General features: G+C 40.0%; 2 protein-coding genes and 1 long non-coding RNA gene across 13 annotated transcripts in view; 2 read left to right on the forward strand and 1 right to left on the reverse strand.

The window, feature by feature from the left end:
- Nucleotides 1–21,146, forward strand: part of ccdc177 (coiled-coil domain containing 177) — an 81,275-nt gene that overhangs the window by 25,805 nt on the left and 34,324 nt on the right. The gene's annotated exons all lie outside the window — the stretch shown is intronic.
- smoc1 (SPARC related modular calcium binding 1) overlaps nucleotides 1–21,146 on the reverse strand; it is a 61,266-nt gene that overhangs the window by 21,369 nt on the left and 18,751 nt on the right. For 4 of the 10 annotated variants that reach the window (XM_082515888.1, XM_082515885.1, XM_082515891.1 and 1 more), the window contains exons 2-9: nucleotides 18,781–18,943; nucleotides 17,947–18,018; nucleotides 15,937–16,055; nucleotides 15,632–15,731; nucleotides 12,723–12,773; nucleotides 12,153–12,200; nucleotides 9,308–9,400; nucleotides 8,840–8,920 (exon numbers count right to left, since the gene is read on the reverse strand). In XM_082515888.1, coding sequence (XP_082372014.1) covers nucleotides 8,840–8,920; nucleotides 9,308–9,400; nucleotides 12,153–12,200; nucleotides 12,723–12,773; nucleotides 15,632–15,731; nucleotides 15,937–16,055; nucleotides 17,947–18,018; nucleotides 18,781–18,943 — 727 coding nt within the window. The remainder of the gene's footprint in view (nucleotides 1–8,839; nucleotides 8,921–9,307; nucleotides 9,401–12,152; nucleotides 12,201–12,722; nucleotides 12,774–15,631; nucleotides 15,732–15,936; nucleotides 16,056–17,946; nucleotides 18,019–18,780; nucleotides 18,944–21,146) is intronic. The other 6 variants (XM_082515889.1, XM_082515890.1, XM_082515892.1 and 3 more) reach the window with 5 other exon arrangements.
- Nucleotides 5,239–15,613, forward strand: LOC309695339. Its single transcript, XR_014273125.1, has 4 exons — nucleotides 5,239–5,269; nucleotides 13,567–13,630; nucleotides 13,797–13,968; nucleotides 15,435–15,613. It is a non-coding gene; the product is annotated as an uncharacterized lncRNA (long non-coding RNA).

Here is a 21,146-nt window from a genome sequence, read left to right on the forward strand (position 1 = left end):
AAAACAAATATTGTAGTTTGGGTAAAAAAATGAAACCCACACAAGTGGAAGTCAGGAACAGTTGTAACAATGTGATCATTGTTGTTGTGATTTTCTTCAGGGCAAATTGATAATGAACAAAAGATGGCTGTCTGCAGTATCTTTGATAACACACTTGCCCCATTTTATACGTCTCACTTTGGCCATTGTTACTGAGGCTCCAGCCTTAGCAAAATAATTTTTAATCTCCTTTTTTTCTTTATTCCTATGCTTGTTGTGACCACTCTCACTTTCTCAGTCCTTTCCTCCACTCCTCTACATCTTTTTCTTTCTTTTTCTTTTACCCTGCTTCCCTCCGTCCTAATTCCTCTGTCTTTAAACCTGCTCTCCCCCCTCCGATTGCTCTCTTTTTCACTTCACTTCAATGGCTTTCAGCTGTTGGGTAATCACTGCAACATTGTCTGCCTTCTCTGCAGTTAAGATGGCAGAAATGTTAGTAATAGAGGAACTCTGTGAGGATGTATATAGGTGCATGTGTTTGTCTTTACAACACAACAAAAGCATTGAGATGATAGAGACTCATTAAAAAGATGGTGTAACTTTTGAACACATCAACCGAATAGCCGAAACCTGTTGCTGTGCACACTTATTGCCCTTTAAAGTTAAACAAGTGCATCCTGCCCTCTTGCATGACATGTAAATGGGATTACAAGAAACAAAAGTCTTTTTAAGACTGCAAATGTTTAAACAAAATCATGCGCATTAATGACATGATCGCATTATATCCCTTCAGCATTTTTGTTTTTCTTTTGTTTGCTTCACCACAAGAGAGGAGTGGTGGTTTTTAAGTTTCTGCTTCTCTGTACACTTTTAAAAATGAGCTGCATGACAGAGCGCTTCCCCCTGCTTGCAACATTTGATCAACAGCACGTCAAAGTCTGGCAACACAGCATCTGTTTGAAAAATGGACCTTGCTTTGCTTTGCCTAAGCAAACACATTTCACTAGCACAATCTCCACATCGCTCTAAATCAGAATTATTGAGTGTCCAGAGACAAAGCCTGTAAATGAATAACGCAGTTTATGTGCGTGCGGGATGTCTGCTCCATTAGGACTCAGGTTATTTCACTTTGTATTTAAAGACAGGAAGGTTTAAATAAGGACTGTTATGCCAAATCTTCTCTGCTTAGAAATGATTTTATCCAGAAGTTAATAAAGCAGTTTGTCAGTATAAGGAGCCCTGCCAGTCTCTGCCCTTGTTCTAGAGTCAAGTGGAGAAATTGCCTGGTGGGTAGAGAGATTTATTCGCTGTCTCTTCCCTTTCGCGTGCCGAATTGCCCGAGTGAGTGAGTGTATGTGTATGAATATAATACAACAATATATCACCTTGCTAGTACCCATTTGGACAGCTTTTGCCTTTAGAACTGCCTTGATTATTTTTAATTTATTTTTGATCTGTGCTGACTGGACAGCGTCACAAAGTTGCTCCAGATTTGTGACCTGCACATCCATGATGTGTATCTCCTGTTCCACCATATGGAGTTACTCTATTAGAATGACATCTGGTGACCGTGGAGGCCATTTTGAGTACAATGGACTCACTGTCATGTTCAAGAGACCAGTCTGAGATTATTTGATGTTTGTGACATGGTGTGTTATCCTGCTGGTGGAAGCTTTTGAAGATAAAAATTTTGAAGAAAAAACTGTGGTCATAAAGTTAGGCTGTGGCATTTAAATGATCAGCTTGTACTTTTTTTCTTGGTTAAATGATTATAAAAATTACAAAATTGCTAGAAAATTCTAAAGACAGAATGGATCCATGAATGAAGTATGAGAAAGGGCAGTTTTTGCAGTGAAGAAGAATGGGGTTTTAAATCTTTTTAGGGTTTTAATGTTTTCAAAACATGTTAAAAAGGAAGAAGGCAAAGCATTAAGGATATTAACAAAAGACAAACAATGGACTTTTTTTTTACTAACCAATCAGAAGACACGCTGTAATTGTGTATGCTGGAGCTAACAAATTACAAATTAGTTATTTAATTTATTGATTTCCTTCTTGAGTTATCGCATTCACAAGATTTTCAGAAGACTTGACCTCTGACCTTAACCTTCAGGTTGATGCTACTGCAATTCAAATCCAGCTGAGATTTTTAGTAGATACACCTTTGGCATCAATTTGAAACTCTTATATCGCCTCGTTCTCCAGTTACAGCATTGACAAACATGGGCGTCAACGGCACCCACACCTCCAGCTAATGACAACGGTCCGAGAGCCTTTTACGGCTGATGGGTAAAAGTGATAGATGTGTTTTTGTTCCTTTGTTGCCACAAAGTCTTGTAGCTAAAAGAATTTGTGACTGATCTTTACTAGGGATGGGTACCGGTGTCGGTTCTGACATAAACGGTAGTAACCAGACCGAAAAGCAGCGCACATTTCGGTGCTTTATTTCGGTGCTTTTTTTTTTCCTGAGCTGTGATACACTTCTAGCCAATCATTTTACGTTTCCGAGGATAGTAGGCGGGGCCAGGTACGTACGTTCTGTTAGAGCAGAGCTACAGATTAAAAATGCCCAAGGCGAAGCGGTCAAAAGTCTGGCTGTACTTCACAGCAAAATATGCAAACTCAGCAGCCTGCAACAAGTGCTTTAAGCTGATACTGTGATACTGTCAAAGGAGGTAACACCAAGAATCCGATTAAACAGCTGGCAATGCATAGCGTTTTTTTTAAAAGCCGAGAAATGCGCTGTATTTGATAGTTTGCTGCTAGACCTCACACCGTGCACGTCGGGTGGGTTGCCAGTTATCGGACCCGGAGCAACATCCCCCAAAAACCCGAAGAATAGAGTCCTGGCCCCTAGCCCTGCCAGTGTAGCAGAAATGCAGTGGCGTGTCTAGAAAATTTTTGTTGGGGGGGCCAGGTAGGGGCACAGATTTGGAGAAGGGTGGCAGATTTAATTGGCAGATAATGTTTTAAAAAAAAATTCTACCAACCCTTAACCATAATTCAATAATCCTATAAACCTAATAACCAAATGCACTTTTAACTCTTATTAGAATGAGATTTTAACCACTACGGTGCAAAGTTTTTAGATACTGCGTTGATAAAGTACAAGAGATACAATCAGTGCTTTGTCAGTGTTTACTCAGCATTCAAGGACAGCAATATTTGCATAGTATTTTTACTGACATATACTGCACATGTGTTTTGGGCAAAAACATTTTTGAATATTAAAATACGAACATTTGTAGCAAACAATTGACAAATTAGCCAGTTCCAATGTAAAACTTTCTCTGCCTGTTAAAAAAAGAAGATAATCTTCTCACAAACTGGCGTTTGATTTTGAAACAGGAAAAAAGTGGAGAAACAACTGAAAAGACTAATATTTGAATAAAACCTGAAAGCAAGTAAATACTATGCTGCCTTATGGTAAACTTTGGTAATATTGATAAAGAACAACACTGGCTGATGATGAAATACATTCAGCTGGCATGGTGACACTGCCAGTATAACCTGCAGGGCTGGACTGGGACAGAAAATCGGGCATTTTGACTACAGACCGGCCCACCAGGTATTAAAGCCATAAAGCCTTTGAATGAAAACAAACCCTGTTGTGACAGTGATGTACAGTCTTTTTGGTATATGTATGATTTCTATACATTTTACGTCAGATAAAAACTTTGGTTGTAAGATTTAGATAATTATTTAATAAAAGCTAGATATTTTAAATGAGAATAAGAAAGAAAAGTATTTCTTTGTGCCCCCTTTCCCTGTTAATGCCCTACCTGGCCCCCTGGCAAAACTTTGCTAGACCCGCCCCTGCACAGTTACCAGCTGTCAGCTACATAAAAAAGGATCCTGGTGGGTGGTCTTCACGTTTCCCTCTCACCAGATATCCAAACCGACATCATGACCAGCAGCTTTACAGCTGTGGCTCCAGCAAACATCAGCTGATACTAGAAATTAATATTAAATAAATTCTAACAACAGCCGATCAAGCTTAAACGTGCTGCTGTTGTTTAGCGCAACATCTGCTGGTTTCGTCTTTCTGGCGCAAAGTGGGCGATAAACAAACAAGAGAGAAAAGCCGATCAGCTGATCATCGATCAGTTTCATGATTGAAGTAGCAACAGGAGAGGCAGGATGAGAGAAGAGGCAGCTGTGCAGCGTAAAGACAGAATAAATCCAGCTTTGTGTCTTTTTCCATTCTAGCTGAAGTTCGGGACAAACTTCAGCTCTTCTCAGCTCAATACGAAACGTGTAATATTTTCTCTGATTGAGGGACCATTCCATTTTTTTAAGGAGCCGTTGGCAACTCTACTAACTAACCTTATGAATAAAATAAAGTTCACTATCAGTAACATCATAGCAACCGAACAGCTGTATAAAAACTCCAAGCTGGCTAGAACGCAGTATGAGTTATTGCAACTGACAGTAAAAAGTCAGCACAACGAAAATAAACTCCACCTAAACTTAGTTCATATCTGACCCAGATAGACTGCAGGTCATAACTTCTTACCTGAAGTTCAGTTCACCTGACACTCGGACTGGCGGCTGCCTCGGGGCTCTCCTCCTGCCTCCCCTTCCCTCATCCACCTGCTGCCTCTGTGGAAGCCCCGCCATAGCCACCACCAAACAACGGAGTTATTTCTACACATCGACCTGCATCTGGCCAATCCACCACCTCTCATTGTTCATGCCATTACAAAAAAAATAAAAAAGTCAAATAAGCCCGATGGCCAGTCCAGCTATGTTAACCTGCAACCAAATCTGCAGCTCCATACAGCAATGTTACGACTTAGATTACATCTTATAACTCATAACTCTTATGTTAGCTCCCCTCTCTAGCATACTGTCTGAAATATTCCACGGCTGCAATAATTCTTTAAGTGTTATTTTTTCCTTGGTATTCTAATTTCGCCGAAGTTTACTAAACTCAACAAACTTAATATTACTTACCGGGACATTTATTCTGTCCTCATTTTCTTTCACCGAAAAATTGTTTCCTGCAGTGACGTCTTTCGTGCTTGGCTCTCCTACCTTTGCTAACGTGATGCACATAGCGCAGAAGCCGATGCTGCATTCACTTACACTCGGATATCTGAGCGTCACCGTGAAAACATAATCGGACATTTGATATTTGATTGAATTTTATTGTTTTGCCTTTGGGGTGGCACCTGGGGTGGCCAGTCTGGTTGGGGGGGGTGGCCTGTGCCCCCCCAGGCCACCCCGCTGGACACGCCATTGCAGAAATGATGAGGATGATGATGCAGCAGCAGCCGTTCTTCTCTGCGTGAGTAGCTTCATGTTGTTCGTGTGTAATTTACGTTGAGTAGGCTAACCACGTTATTACATTAATGCATGTAAGGTGAACTAGCAAACATCATCATAGCTACATGCGGCTGTCTTCTTGTTTGATGGCAGATACTCCCTTCACCCTGGCCAAAAAGGCTAAAATGACCAAAGAAAAAGTGGAAAACAGTTAAACATGAGAGGTTTTTGGACAAAGTTTGTGTTTTTTCCATTGATTAAGCACTTCTTCCAGCCAAGAGTGATACCATATATGCCACATAGCTGCAGAAAAGGCACACATTGTTATCTTTTTACAAAAAAAACAGCTGAACATGAGAGGTTTTTGGACAAAGTTTGTGTTCTCCATTCTTTAAGCACCAGTTCGAGCACCGTTTAAGCACCGGCACAGTTTCAAAAGTACCGATTTGGCACCGGTATCGGATAAAACCTAAACGATACCCATCCCTAATCTTTACATTGTTGAGGTATTTTTTCCTGTTTTTTTTTTTTTTTTTTTGGCAGATAAAATGCACATGCAAAATGTGACCTCTGCCTTAAAAAGTACCAGCAAACAATGCTACAGCTGCCACTGTTAATGGAAGAGATGCTATCAGTACCAACCTGCTTTGCAATGAGGTAAAGTCACTACATTTAGAAGTCCTGCCCTCTCATGTTAAGTTTATTTCACCCCTAAACTGAGAGTAGCTTTTTCACTTATTGTAATATTACTAATACTTAAAGTAAAATATACTTATTTTACTTTATTGTATTTATTTCAGATTAGTTTTTACCTAATTAATTTTTCATACTGTATTATATGTAAGTTATATGCCCTTCTACATATTTCATATATGTTTGTTGTGAACTTTGAACTGCTATAACAAAGGAGTTTTCCCACCAAAACAAAATATATCTTACCTCTTCTTTTCTTTATCTGAAATGTACAGTAAGCTACATGGACAGTATAATCAACATGTGCAAAGAATTGTGAATGCTGGTATCTCAAAGTACAATAAAAAATAATTTTTTTAAATAGGTAACATTGTAACATAAGAAATTATTTATATTGTGGATATTTTGTAACGTAACAAGTACTCTTAAAAATAACATTACCCAGCACTGGTAACTAGCTCATTAAATTAAAGAATTACAAAAGAGCCAGTGCACTTAAGAATGTAAGCAGAAGAAGTGTACTGATACAAGTTTTCAAGAACAAGGATGATGTGCAAAACTGTTGTAGCTATAGAGGGATAACGCTGAAGCTAGGTTAAGATCAGAATTCATGAGTATTGGTGAAAAAGTATAAAGAAGGTCAAAAGGAGTTACACAGTGTTCTTGCTGATCTAGAGAAAGCATATGATGCCAAGAGAATGGCAGAGAGGGTGGTGCTGGATATGTATTGCTGGACAGTAAGACAGCGGTGAGGTGTGGGGTGGGAATGACAGATGGGTTCAGAGTGGGGATGGGATTACACTGGGGATGACACTGCCTGACAGATGAGGTCAGGCAGGAATTTCCTTGACTATGATGTTATGATCTGTGGTGAGAGTAGGGAGCAGATGGAAGAGAGCCTGGAGAGGTGGAGGTATTCTCTGGAGAGAAGAGGAATGAAAGAACGACAGGATACATGTGTGTGACTGAGAGGGAAACGGGTGAAAAAGTGAAGGAGACAATTTTAAATACCCGGGGTCAACCATCCAAAGCAACGGACACTGCACAAGAGAGGTGAAGAAGAGAGTGCAGGTGGGGTGGGTGGAGAAGAGTGGAGGGGGTGATTTGTGATAGGATAGCATGAAGTGTAGAAGGGAAGGTTTACAAGATGGTAGTGAGACCTGTTATGATGTATTTTTTGGAGATGGCGGCACTGACAAAAAGACAGGCAGAGCTGGAGAGGGCAGCGCTAAATATACGGGATGGACAAGATTAGAGAAGACAGACAAACTTAGCGAGGAACGGTTGTGATTGTTTGGATATGTGCAAACAGGAGGGATGGTGGATATATTGGACAAAGGATGTTTAATATGGAACTGCCAGGCAGGAGGAAACCAGGAAGACCACAGAGAAGAGATTCATGGATGAAGTGAAGGAGGATATGAAAAGGGCTGGTGTGGCAGAGGAGGATGGTTGGGATAGAATGAGATGGAATCAGACGATCAGCTGTGGTGACCCCTAAAGGGAGCAGCCAAAAGAAGAAGAGGTTTAAGTACACTTCCTCCAGTAACTGTTATTTGTTTTCCAACTTTAAATTAGGCACAGGCACACAATCTCCTTTGACAACACACACAAACACACACGCGGTTTGCAATCACATGCAGATGTAGACACACACATCGCTCATGCCTCAAATGTGATGACATCTCCCCCTCACTCGGCCTTGTCGCTTGTCCTTTGAGGACACCGGATGCTAATTTGAAACGGGAAGCTGGTGTTTCCACAGAAGTTTCAAAGAGCTGTCACAGCAAATACCTCTTAGATAAAATACACCCCTCAATGCTGACCACAGTTTCCCCTGCCACATCACCATCATTCATAATCCCAGGAAACCCCAAGGTACAATCAAGTATTTGTATGCCTCATTGTTTGCAGCGTAGCATGTAAAATCAGATTTTGTGGTAAATGGCAGACAAAAAGGTTTAGGATGAAAGAAGAGTTGTGAGATTACATAGATGCCTCAACAATATTTAGATGCAAAATACTGAGGTGTGCAAGAAGACGGGCAGACAAACTACTGGTGAGATGTGGTGAATTTTTTTCTTTTTTCCTTTCAGTATTTTAACGGCAAAAACTACGGGGCTTACAAGTCTGCAAGCTTCCACATCAGTTTTCATGGGTATTTGATTTCCTGAAAGTCGGATTAAATCATAAATGCTTTTTTAAACACTCGTGGAAACATTATAGCTCAACACCAACACAGTAAGTGCCTGATTTGCACTTTCCCCCCCCCATTTTTTCCATCTTTAGGAGATACAGTCTGAATGAAAGATTTATTATTGAAGAAAATAGACTGTTTTTAGACTTTTGAAGATTTACATCAACCCATATATATCAGCTAACCAATATATCCATCTACTCCTAATACACATATGCTCACACAGGCCACACTTCATTCACTCCTCGACTTGGTACAGCCATCAAACCTCCCAGAGTTTAGTGGACACGTCAAGGCGTAATTAAAAAGGAGACAGAGAAAGCTAAACAAATTACACCAAAGGAATGAAACCACAAAACATAACCCTGGCAGTGTAGGTCTGTCTTCAAGTTAAAACAGATTACATTTCATGGCAAGCTGGTGGTTTTGAAACTGGTTACACCGGAGCCACGTTTATATATACTTTGTTTAGGGTTCTAGCAACTTCTCTGATAGCTTTCATATCTTCCAAAGGTCAGTATGGCTAATTATTTAGCCTGAGTATGTAAAAAGTGTGGCAGAGAAGAGCTGAGTTTATCAGCATCCAACAATGCTATATTTTAAGGGCTTCACGCACACAAACTTGCAAATTAATGCATACCCCTAATGCCTTTATTTTAGAGAATATGTGTAGAATAAGCAGAAAATTTTTCTTTCACTCACCTGGTTTCCTGGAAGAGGAGCTGTTCTTTTTGTTCTCCTTGTAAACCAGCTGTTTTATCCATAGTGTTGGAGCAGTTATCTCTGCAGCGACAGAATGACAAGTTCTAGACAAATAGCTTTCACACATTTAGGTGATCTCGAGAAAATTTTACACACAGCCGTGCTTTATTTAACCTCACCAGTAGCTACTTATTTGAAAAGCAACATGCACAGCCAAGCTTTGCCCACAAAACCAAAGCTAAAATTGCATCCAAGATCCCAGTTTTTCCAAAAATATCAAATGTATCATTTGGTATTTTAACATCTGGCCTTTTCCATTTGATGTAATGGTGCATTCTTAAGACATGGGATGTAAGCACACAAAGGAGCAATGCTGTCAGCTGCCTTTAAACCTATGAGTCATTATAAATATACCATATGCACACTAATTATCTAAGCGACTGTGTAGGAGTTATTGAGGAGGCTTACCATCACCCTCAGGGGGGACATGAGTCTCCATGGTGGGTGTGGGCTTGGAGCCATCATCTGGGTTAAGGGTGAGAAAGAAACGGAAAGAGACTACTATTATTGAGGTTAATACAATCTACTCTCCAGAACTGTTGAATGGTTGGGATTTGCACATGGCCCGGCCAAGACAGACAGACAGACAGACAGACAGACAGACTGAATAATATAGAAAGGAGAGAGAGAGAGACAAACACCCACATGTGGTCCTGCACACATGCATCAATAAATCATCCTCACACCAACATGATCAGCTGCACATTTAGCACACTCACTCACACTCGCAGTGTAAACCACACACCCAGACACTCACACGAGGAGGACACCGCTCCTCAGGACAAATGCAGTGCAGATGTAGCATCAGAAAGCTGCATCCACAGTTAATGCAAAGAGGTGAAACTGTCTGTGTCGTCATTCTTAATTGTCAAATTATGTTGTAATGTATCGCTAGGAAGTAGGTCAACTGGTTAGTCTGCCCAAAAATGTTTGTTTTTGGTGAGATCTCAAGTTCCTTGAATGCATTAAAATTTGGAAATAATATACTCATGGATGTCCAGGGAATTTACCAAAGTGAATTCGGTGATGGTCTCATCGTTAGTTTACAATCACGTCACGCTGGAAAATTACTCCTTCACACCTTGGTTAAGTAGAAGGATATATAACAAAACCAGTTTAAAATGGAATCACACGAGTTTTTACAAAAATAATACGAGGTCATTTATTCTCCCAAGCGGATACGCATCACTCAAGCATCATCCTCGGGGCAAAGTCTTCAAAACACATGAAGTACTAGATAATTAACTGTCTCGGACACTAAAATAAAAAACACTAATAAGCCACAGAAGAATCTAATTAAGCAATATTTTCCTCTTTTTTCCTTTCGTAAAATATGCCAGTGTAGAAGGAGACTTAGAAGTTGTCGTGACTCCCTTGTTTTTGGCAGATGCAAATATGCAGCTCACTTTAACTACTAACCAAAACTACAAGTAATAAAATTGAAGATCACAGTATAAACGTTTATTCTTATTCATTACAGTTAAACACTGGTAAAATATTTGTGTCTCTGCTCCCACACTGAGGGCCAAATAAACTGCTGTCTTCAGTTTTCTTGGTAAATTATTAACTAAATATTTGACTTTCCTCCCTTAAACACATTAAATTGTGGCAATGCTAAAGTTCATATGGGTATAACAAAAATACAACAATTTAACTGTTAAGCAAAAACTAAAAACATTTCAAGTCCGTTTTTTTACATTTATAGATGTGATTATAAAGTTTTGCAACTCTGCCTATTAAAGATTCAAGAATGCTTTCTGGAAGTCGCCCTCTGTTATCACATGAAGACTTTTGAGTTTGCTATGTAGCCCACAATCGCACACTGTTTCAAAGTGGCAGGTGAGCAAAGCTTTTATTGGCGAGGTGAAAATACTCCTGCATTTCAATTCACTGTGACCATGTGCACAGTGCACACCTAATCTTTTCCCTCTGTGCAATATAGTAGACCTCCATGCTGTCAGTCAGATCCTATCAAGGCAAATTCAAACCCTGTGAATGATGAGCATGGTCGTGACTGTCATTTGCTGCCTTTGGATGGAAATTTCTGTCAAAAACTGCTGTTTGGTCTCAGGAGCCAGAGCCCCAGCTCTCATTCTCCACTATACTCTGCAGTGACGTAGAAGTTGATAGTTTGCTCCCTACAAAAGTCTAAAGTCCATGTTTATATACCCCTTGCAGTTAGAGTAGAACTGATTTCTAAAAACTGCAGCTGCATTGAAAGTAACCCAGGGGCACCAAAGAGGGTGACCTTGTAGGGAAAACTGGTAAAATTTAAAGTAGCTAAGCTTTTAGGTAGAGTTGCAAAACTTTAAAGGATCTCATGTAATGCTGTGAATTGAACTGCCTAGAATACTCACCCACATGCGGTATTGTAGCATCTGGAAAATTCCTTGGGAAATAATTCAATCAAAAGCAAACAACAGAGAAACTTTGATTGGAGATAAACACTAATGTTAAGTTCTTAAATCAGATGACATGTCAGTAATGTTAAAGAACCTGAGGTCAAACTGACCTATTCAGGTTGAACTGTAAATAAAATGCACTAGTCACTGGGTCGGTCTTGGTGTAAACCCAGGTGAAACAAAGAATGAGCAGCAGCGTTTTTGTTTTGTTTATTAAATATCTCTCTTAATTTACCATACATGAGAAGTCTATGTGTAAACCCTGCTAGAGTGTGATAAGCATGTCAAAATAACCTGTAACTTACTGCAATTGTCAAGTGGTGTGAAACGGCATCGGCAGAGAAGCTTCGAGAGACTGCCCACTTTTTTTCAGTTTAAAGAAATTCCTTAAGATCTGTTTTCTGTGAGATTTCTGAAGCAAAGACCGATTTTTAGAGGCTCAGTAGAAAGTCTCCTCAGTGTTTCTTTAATTTCTTGAATTAATTCTATAATGTTCCATATTTTACCATTCCTGGAGGGTGGGGAAAAAAGCATAACTTGAGCAAAACCAGTCAAGATTTTGGACAGATTTGTTAAAACTGCTATGGTTAAAGATGAACTGTCACTTGAGGGATGCATTAGACAGTGGTGCATATATTTGAGATCTTTATAATAAATTCAGCATCATTTGCATCTTATAAAAGGGGGGAAACATCTCTTGGTGTTGTTTTTAGATTCCCTTTAACAGTGAAGGCCAGTACGTGTAAGTTTGTGTTCTTCACAAATGTTGACTTTGCATGGATCACATGGAGTAAAATCAGGTCAAAACACTTTTAGGGTACATGCACACATAACAGCAGATCACAACTCACCTTTTCTATCTGTGTTTGGTGGCCCTGGTGGCTTATCAGTTACTGACCCTGGGAAGAGGAAGAAACAGTGTAAACCAAAGACTAGACAGTAACAGCCAGTAAAGTTAAATTTAAAGGATTTGTCTTCAAAACTGTTTTTTTTTTTTGTTGTTGTTGTTTTTTGAGCTGGTAAAATAAATAAAAAAATTACCAACTTACAGCAAGTAAATATGTTTTTATTTCTTTTAAAACAGTCGACACAGGAAACATCAGAAAAACCAGCACTCCTACTGATTACCCAATCCACTGGTGTCTCTTCTTTTGGTTAGGTGGACGAGTACATATTGTTAGTACTATGCATAATTTTAATACAGACCAACGCAAAACTGAATGATCTGCTTCATCTGTGGAAATTAAACATGAAAGATTCCAAGTTCTAAATGTCATTCTTGTTTGGTGCATGCAGGTATTTGGTGTCATGCGTGGATGCACGGAGGGCAGGGCAAAATTAAATGGTGCAACCAATTACAATAGAAGAGAAAAATGGGAGATTCTATTTTAAGTTAAAGCAACTAGAAGGAAATTTACTACCTGACAATCCACTTGTCCCAGCATGAGTTCCCATAAATTCACGGAAGTTTCCTGCAAATGTATGCGAGATGATTGATTTGGGTCACAGTAGACAGGTGCATCTGAGCATGTCAAAGGTTATTTGATTGGGAAGGTATAGTAAGGGGCAGATGAGCTGGGCATGTACTGTTAAACTTTAGTATCCGGAGACACCAGTGGGTTTATTGTGCCCAGATTCAGGCACCAGTGTCATACATACCTTTGCAAGAAACAATGAAGATATCGGATCTTATCCGGGACAGAAAGGAGACAGGTAGAAATTGTGTTGTGCAATAAACTACATTTCAGGATTTTAAAAAGAGTGTATTTAAACACGATTACACGAGAATGCACTTTCCAACCTTTGCTAAGTGTAACTGCTTTTAATTAATCTGTTATCTAGACTCAAGTGTCAACTTTATTAGTGCAACTCGCTGGTATCTACAGACTGTGAAGCCATTTGAGTGCATTGTCATGTTCAAGAAACCAGTTCAAGATGATCTGAGCTCTGTGACATGGCACATTAATGCTTTGGAAGCAGCCATCAGGAGATGGTTAGACTGTGGCCATAAGGGGATTTATATGGTCAGCAAAAATAATTAAGAGAGGGTGTGGCATTTAAACTATGGTACCAAGTACCAGTTAGTACCAAGGGGCCTAAAGTGAGCCAACAAAATATCCCCAGCACTTACACAAATAGGGAAGAAGTACTCTTTTATGTTGTTTAGACCAAATTCTGACCCTATTATCTAAATGTCGAAGCAGAAATCAAGCAACACTTTTCCAATCTTCTGTATGAATTACAGTCTGTTTCCTATCTTTCCAGGCTGACAGGAATTGCACCGAGTGTGGGCTTCTGCTGCTGTGGCACATTTGCTTCAAGGTTAAAGGTGTTGTACATTCAGAGATGTTCTTCTGCATACCTTTGCTGTAACAGCAGGTTATCTGAATTACTGCTTTCTTATCAGCTTGAAGCGGTCTGGTCATTCTCTTCTGACCTCTGGCATCAACAAGGCCTAGAGAATTGCCACTAAGTGGATATTTGTTCTTTTTCAGACTATTACCTGTAAAGCCAAGAGATGGTTGTGCCAGAAGTTTCAGAAATCCTCAGACTAGCCCATCTGGCACAAACAAAATCACCTTTCTGCTTAATTCTGATGCTCCTTTTTAACATCAGCCAGTCATTTTGACCATGACTACACGCCTATATTCACTGAATTGCTACCATGTGAGTATACTGTATATCTAACAAAATGGCCAATCAGTGTATTTTGTATTTTTGGATTGTCAGAATGTCGTAGTTAAAGATATCATCCAAACTGACATCTTCACATTGCTTATTTTGTCAAACCAATCATCCAGAACAGATTTATGTCATATATGAACAGTAAAGCTCCAAATCCTGTAAGTTAAGGAACAGAACAAGCAAATATGATTTGGTGCAGCTCTGTTTTGGAGCAAATTCATTTTTTGCACCAAAATAAATTCATTTCAGTCTGTCTCTCCCTGAGTTGGCTTACAGGGGTGAAGTAAAAAATGTTTTGCAAACATTGCAAAGTGATGATGTTTGAGGAAACAGAGCCTCACGGAAAAAAGCACCAAGAATTTTCTGCAGCGTTAAACACAGAAAAGTCACAAAGCTTTCAGGACCACATGTTTTGTGTGGCTGCACAAATTAATTTGCTGTCACTTTCTGTTGTGAAGGATGAACTGAAAAATGAAGTATATGCGCCATTAAAAAACACATCTGGTGCAGAGAACAATAGAGCAAAAAAATTATAATTAGAGCTACTTTGTCATAGCATACCTTCATAAATTGGAAAATCAGTAAGGTGAGGTTTTATTGTTGTAACGGGTGGATGGAAGTATGATCAATTTGTGAAGTTTTCTTCAAAGCATCAAACAGAAAAATGTGGCACAAGTTAGAGAGACAGAAAAGAGAAAGCACAGCAGATTAGGCAGATAGAGATCGATCAAGGAACTGAAGAGAAAAAGAAAAGGGGAGGTTTGGTTGGGGGTGCTTTGTCTGCTGAGCAGTTTCAGAGGGGCATGCGACCACTTTCACCGCACTTTCCACACAAAATTTGCACCATATGCTCTAGTGGCTTTGCAATCCAGCTCTGGCAAAGATCGCTGTGTATTATCTTCTGAGAGAAAATGATGGTGATTATCATAAAGTGTTCCCATCCAGGATGAGTGTGCAGAGCCCCGTTTGCTCTCTCTCCTCCAGCCTGCTGAGAGCACTTAGAGGTGGGGGGAGAGTTTGAGTGCCGAGAGGCCCCTGCATGTATGGCCATTAGCCTTCTCGTTGACCTTGCACCTGCTGTAAGCCACATGACATTTAATACACATGTGCCCATAGAATGGCTCGACATTTACAGACAGAGCTTTTGTAACTGTCATCCAAATGCTGTGTTCACTCTTTATCCTCCATCAGGACTGGCAGGCTTCCTGAACATCATTTATAAGTTTAACTCTGTGTCCAGTAGTATCCTAAAATTATATAAAGCCTTTGAAAAAGAATTATTGCCAGATGTTTTTTGAATTATGAAAACTAGTTCACTTCCTAAAATGATTGACTGGCCCCAAAACCCAGTGACTTGGCTTCCAAGCACGCTTGCCTGCAAGATCCAGCAAACATAGCCACCACTATCATGTCTAAAAGCTTATTTTTCTGTTTTTCATACCGACAAGGAATTGTCAGGAAACATCCAACCAACTCGGATGCTTTGGTCATGCAGACTGTTAAAAATACTCCGAAGTAGAGCTGTTCAGGTAACACAAATAATTAACCATCACTCGTATGTGCGGTAATACAACAGATGTTTTAAGATGATTTGGAAAAGCTCCTCATCAACAGGTTACCAACTTGATTCCCCCCTATTTAGTACCTGAACACACTGGGGTCCTGTTGTGCACAGAGGAGCCACTCACTGGCTTGCCATCACTGGTAACACACCAGCAGTAACCGGTCAGAGTATGGCACTGGACCTGCAGAGGCAAGACACATGGAAGAGGTAAAACACATGAGAGTGTAAATAAAGAACAGGGGGTGGACTTTTCTGTCAGTGAAGAAAAAGCTCAATTTTGGGGTGATCTGAAGAGGGGGGGTACACATGAGACTAATGGAAAGAGAAAGATGAAGCGTGAAAGATTTAAAAGGGAAGGAAAAAGCCGCGGATGATTGGATACGGACCTGGGCAAATGTTCCATCTTCATTGCATTCTGGGATGAACATGGACTCTGAAGACTGAGGTCTTCTGGCTTGCTCCAGAGCCTGGTTCCTCTCAACACGACACTTGGACTGTCCTGCATCTGAAACGTATTGAAAGGACCTTCTGTTCTCAAACACTGCATACAAACCTCCAGCACTGTTTTTATGTAGTGAAGACACATGTTCTGTGCCAGTAACACTCTGCTCACACCTGTAAATACAGACACAGTTTACTGCTGTGCCTTGCTCAATGGCATGTTTTGACAGGATGGGAAAACAAACATAATTTTATTACTTTCTTCTCAGTTTTGATTTTTAATCTGACCCTTAAAACACTTAATCAAACTTTCAGCGTGTGGTTTTTCACAAATCTGAAAAAAAAAGCTCCAACCATAATAAACCTGCAGGTAGCTCAACTCTAGAGGAGGCAGAGACTTTTTAACAGTCTTCAAAAATACTAAAACAACACATTCCTCAACACTGACCACTGCTAGTGCCAGATGTAGGCTATGGATACTTCATTGTTAGTGCTGAGGAGTGCGTCATGTACTCTACATGGATATTTGGAAATGTCAGTGGAAACTGTTCGTGCAGCACCGATGAGCTTGTCCTGCTCTCGAGGCACAGAGATGGAGGTGGCTTTAAAGGTCAGAGAATGAAGTGGGCTTCACACCAGCTGTTCACTGGTTCAAACTCCCGTCAGCGACTACTGTTTTTATTGCACTCAAAAATTCTGTGGACATGAGTTCATGTTCAACCGTTCATGTATACACAGTCACACCAGGGAGCTGACCAGTCGACCACGGTCCTCCACTTTTAACAAATATTTTTCCTGGATAAATAAAAGTTTGAAAAAGTCATCTCTGGACCTGAGTAGAGACAGACATGATGTCTCCTTTAAGCATAAAAGACTGACAGGGCCAAAATAGGGTGGTGATGTCACTGAGGAGGACAGCAATGCATGAATTTATAAATGAGACTTGTATTGTAGAGAAAATGCAGATAGAATATTGTAGTGAGACATAAAAGCAACCCCAAAATCCAACCTGAATACGTCTGATTTATGTAAATGTAAAAAGAAAGTCGAGCCCAGCAGTCGTTTGCAGGTTGTCGTCTCGTGCTTGTTAGCTGTAACAAAGCCGAAACACAGTGTATGGACACAGACAAATCTCCCTTTGAGAGACTTTGAATGATGCATAATGTGTTGATTTTAAAGCTAAATGATGAATAAGCAGGTCTGCCGGTTGAATCAGCCACAGCTTTGTGCTTGTTGTTGTTTGCGGTTGTTTGTTATACTTGTTAGCAATTTATAAGCCTCGTATTCAAATTAATCTGTTGTGTTTAATCTGAATCTCACGCACATTTCAACGAGACTTTGCCTGGCTTTGTCGTTGTAAACAAGGATTGGTTCACAAACTGCCTGCCTAAATAAAGCAGCATTTTCATTACAACAGAACAGGCCTGCTGCATCTGCAAAGACTGCGTGAGCTTTGCCCAGCTTTCCTTCCCTTGGCACAACACTGGTATTATGAAACAAAGCCACATATTACCACACAAAGGGAGTCAGATTCACTCCAAAAATGGATTTAGTCGTACTGCTGTTTTTCTAATGGATAGAAGGGGGTCTGGAAAAAAGGGGGCTACGATGCCCGGTTCCAATCTTGACTTTAGACCTATCAATCTCTGCCGTTGCTGGGTGGCTGGCATCCAGAAACTGAGGAAGTGTGTGAGCCTGGTCTGTAAAAACTTACATAGCTACACAGAGGCAGAAAATTAAAGACATCTTCTCCATTTAGTTCCACTTTTCCCAGACTTTGAGTTGTGGCCACAGGCTGCAGTTACTTAAATATGCTATTTAAGATTCTAATCAATTAATTTTATTGCTTTTTTCATTTTTATTTTATTGCTTTTTCAGTGGCCATATTAGGTTATGATGAATTCTAAAACTGCATTTTAGGTTGTGTGCGGTGTTTAAGGTGTCACAGTTCTTACCTTTGAGCTCCACGTCTCTCCCTTCAGATATAGCAGTTGGTGCTAGAGCCACTGGCAACACCCAGTTTTTACCTGAATGACAAAAAGGTCACAGAGTCTGTGTGGTTTTGGCTGTTGATGCCCTTTTTTGTACTCTTTCAGGTACTATTTAGAGTCGAGTACAATACAAAATCTCTGTACACATGAGCAACAGGTGTGACAAGGAAAACTTAAATAAACTTAAACTAAATTAAAATCTATTAGAATATTTCAAAGTATCAAAAATCTAAAAGTACAAATCCAGCTGTATTGTTTTGACATTTCAGACCAATGCAAACTATCTACCATGGCAATGCTATAGTACACCATGTGTTTTTAGGGTGATTTTCTTTTTGATCCATTTCCTCTCCAGCCCTAGATACAGATTCAGAAAATGAGCAAAGCATCAGTATAGGTAGGCCAAGTTAACCTCAACTGCAATCCCACAGGTCAGCTAATCTTAGTACAGAGTCAGTTTTTTTTATCCAACCTAAAGTTGCTATGCACCTGCAAGCTGCTTTGCAACCAACCTTCATCCCAACACCTCTCATTAGTGCTGTGTCTGACTTATTATTGTACCTGTTGTGTGCCCGTTGATGTATGTAAATGCATGTATGACTTTTACTGATAGCTGTGGACTGTTATGTGTGAGAAATGGATTGTGTAAACACAGACATCAGGAAAACATTCATGTAAACATCATCACTTTTTACATTTATAAAAAAAACAGATAAATCCTACATCTCAATTTTCTTGAATGCACCCTGAAAATAGCTCCGTGTATCTGCACAGAGTTGACCAGAGTTTAGCTCTCACCTCGACACCGGCCTCTGTGTGCTAATGTGAGTGTCTTATCTTTGCAGCGCGCCTTCTGCAATTCACAGTTGCTGTCATAGCTCCGCCCGTCTGAACCACACACCGGCTTCCCCGTCCGTGAGCAGGTGATCCCACAGTCCCTGTCTCTGTCTCCAATCAGCCACTGCAACAACAAATACAGCAACATGTTAACATAACACTGGTGCAATACACATTTAACTCACTTCAGATTTTATATAATGGGACAGACACATTTTGAGATTAGGGACTTTGGAACTTTTTTGTCATCCCTTGAAAAATTGGTTTGTTCTTACTTTTTGGCGTCTTCTCTTTCTAGCTCCCCTATGTCTGAACAAAGGCAGCATTCAGCTGAATCTGAGGTTATGCCAAACTAACGTACAAATTGGACTCACGGGTCACTTGCCTATTTTGCTCAAAACATTTCTGTTTTCTCAAACACTTGTCAGCTGCTGCCTTGCTTTTTTTTTTTTTTTTTTTTTTTTTTTAAGCCGACGTGACAAGATTGTTTTGCACTGAAGCTTGACCTAGAGGCTAATTTATGTAATTGATCTTTGGCTGAAGACAGGTTCAACCTTGATTAAGTTTCAAAGTAGCCAAACCACACTCTCCAATAGGAATCTTTCTTCCCCTCTCCCAAGATCACTCATGATCTATTAGTGAGTCAATTATACTGTACTGTTGGAACACGGCCTTCTTTCTGACAGCAGTAATGGTCCTTGGCATTACAGCTGCCTCAGATATATTTAAGCTCTAAAGGATTTCAGGGAGTACAAACTTTGCCAGAAAGATGGAGTTTTGTGTTAGTGAGTGGAGAGAGTAGGTGTGTACTGAGCAGCAACAGAGTCCTCTGCTATGAGAAGTGTCCCAGTTGTGTACCTGAGCCAACTCTTGTTGAAATTATTTTCAGTATTCCAACATGAAAACACAAGAAGCAACTGTGTCATCTCGCTAGTGATGATTATGCTTTTTTTATTCTAAACATGTGTTTTATAAAAGGTAAAAAAAAAAAACAAAAAGAAAATAAAAATATCCTGCAGATTAAAACTTTTATCAAATGTGTTTCATACCCAAGGTCTCAAAAGTGACTAGAAGAGATCTAGTTGAATCCAACAGAGCATCAAGAGCAGGTACTTTACCAAAAAAAGGACACAGTTTTCCAACCTTCACTTGCCAACTCATATCAGACAATCTGAGGCCATTTGCGAAGTGATCTACATTGAGCTTTCATGCTTCTCTCATTGTAACCTCCCCCCCACCCCCTCCTGGCCCCAGCCTCCAACTTCAAAACGTTTTTTTTTTTTTATTATTTTGAAAAACATTAAAAAATGTTGCTTGGAGACAGATTTTCTCTGAACGTCTAATCAGAAAGACATGAGCAAAGGGTACATTGTAACTAGGCCAAATTTCTGATGTCATGAATGAGCTGGTAGACAACTGGATCTCATATACACACCAGACGTTTTCATCAAACATACTCTAAACTCCTCTGTGGCTTTGAATTAGTGTTACTCTTGTTATCAAGGAGTGAGAACCCAACACAATCATCATCTCTGAAGTCTGTAACTTTCTGTTTATTCTGCCTTTAAAAAAACAAGAAACTGCCAGTACAATCAGACTTGAAATATTTTCTATTGACAACAGCTTCCTAGGAATTTTGACTTATGTATACCTTAACCTTAATCTATTCTAGATGACCTGTATTTATATAGCGCTTTACTAGTCCCAAAGGACCCCAAAGCGTTTTACACAACCAGTCATCCACCCATTCACACACACATTCACACACTGGTGATGGCAAGCTACATTGTAGCCACAGCCACCCTGGGGCGCACTGACAGAGGCGAGGCTGCCGGACACTGGCGCCACCGTGCCCTCTGACCACCACCAGTAGGCAACGGGTGAAGTGTCTTGCCCACAGACACAACGACCGAGACTGTCCAAGCCGGGGCTCGAACCAAAAAATAGGCATCCCTTGACACATGCTGGTAAAACCTGAAGCATCACTTCAGCCACAGTGGCAAAATACTCTTGCTACTTGAATTTTATATTCTTTGTCATATTCTGGCTGATATTTCATTCTTTTTAGTGACCTGGAGAGAAAACGGGATTTTAACTTGTTATAACCTGCAGCACAAAGCCAAAACGCGGTGAGTAAAATGAGACGCAGGTCAGAAAATCATCCATTTGCAGTCTCTGTGGGTTTTTTACTTTACAAATACCAAACGATCGTTGCCAGCGCTGACAGCTGTGACAGTCAAAAACATTAATTTTTTAAATCTCAACATTTGAATCCAAAACTGAGTCCCAAATTCAAAAAGCAAATTATCTGCCAAGTGGTGATTTAA

The sequence above is a fragment of the Aulonocara stuartgranti genome (assembly GCF_965226115.1).
Source record: "Aulonocara stuartgranti genome assembly, chromosome: 19".
NCBI lineage: Eukaryota > Metazoa > Chordata > Actinopteri > Cichliformes > Cichlidae > Aulonocara > Aulonocara stuartgranti.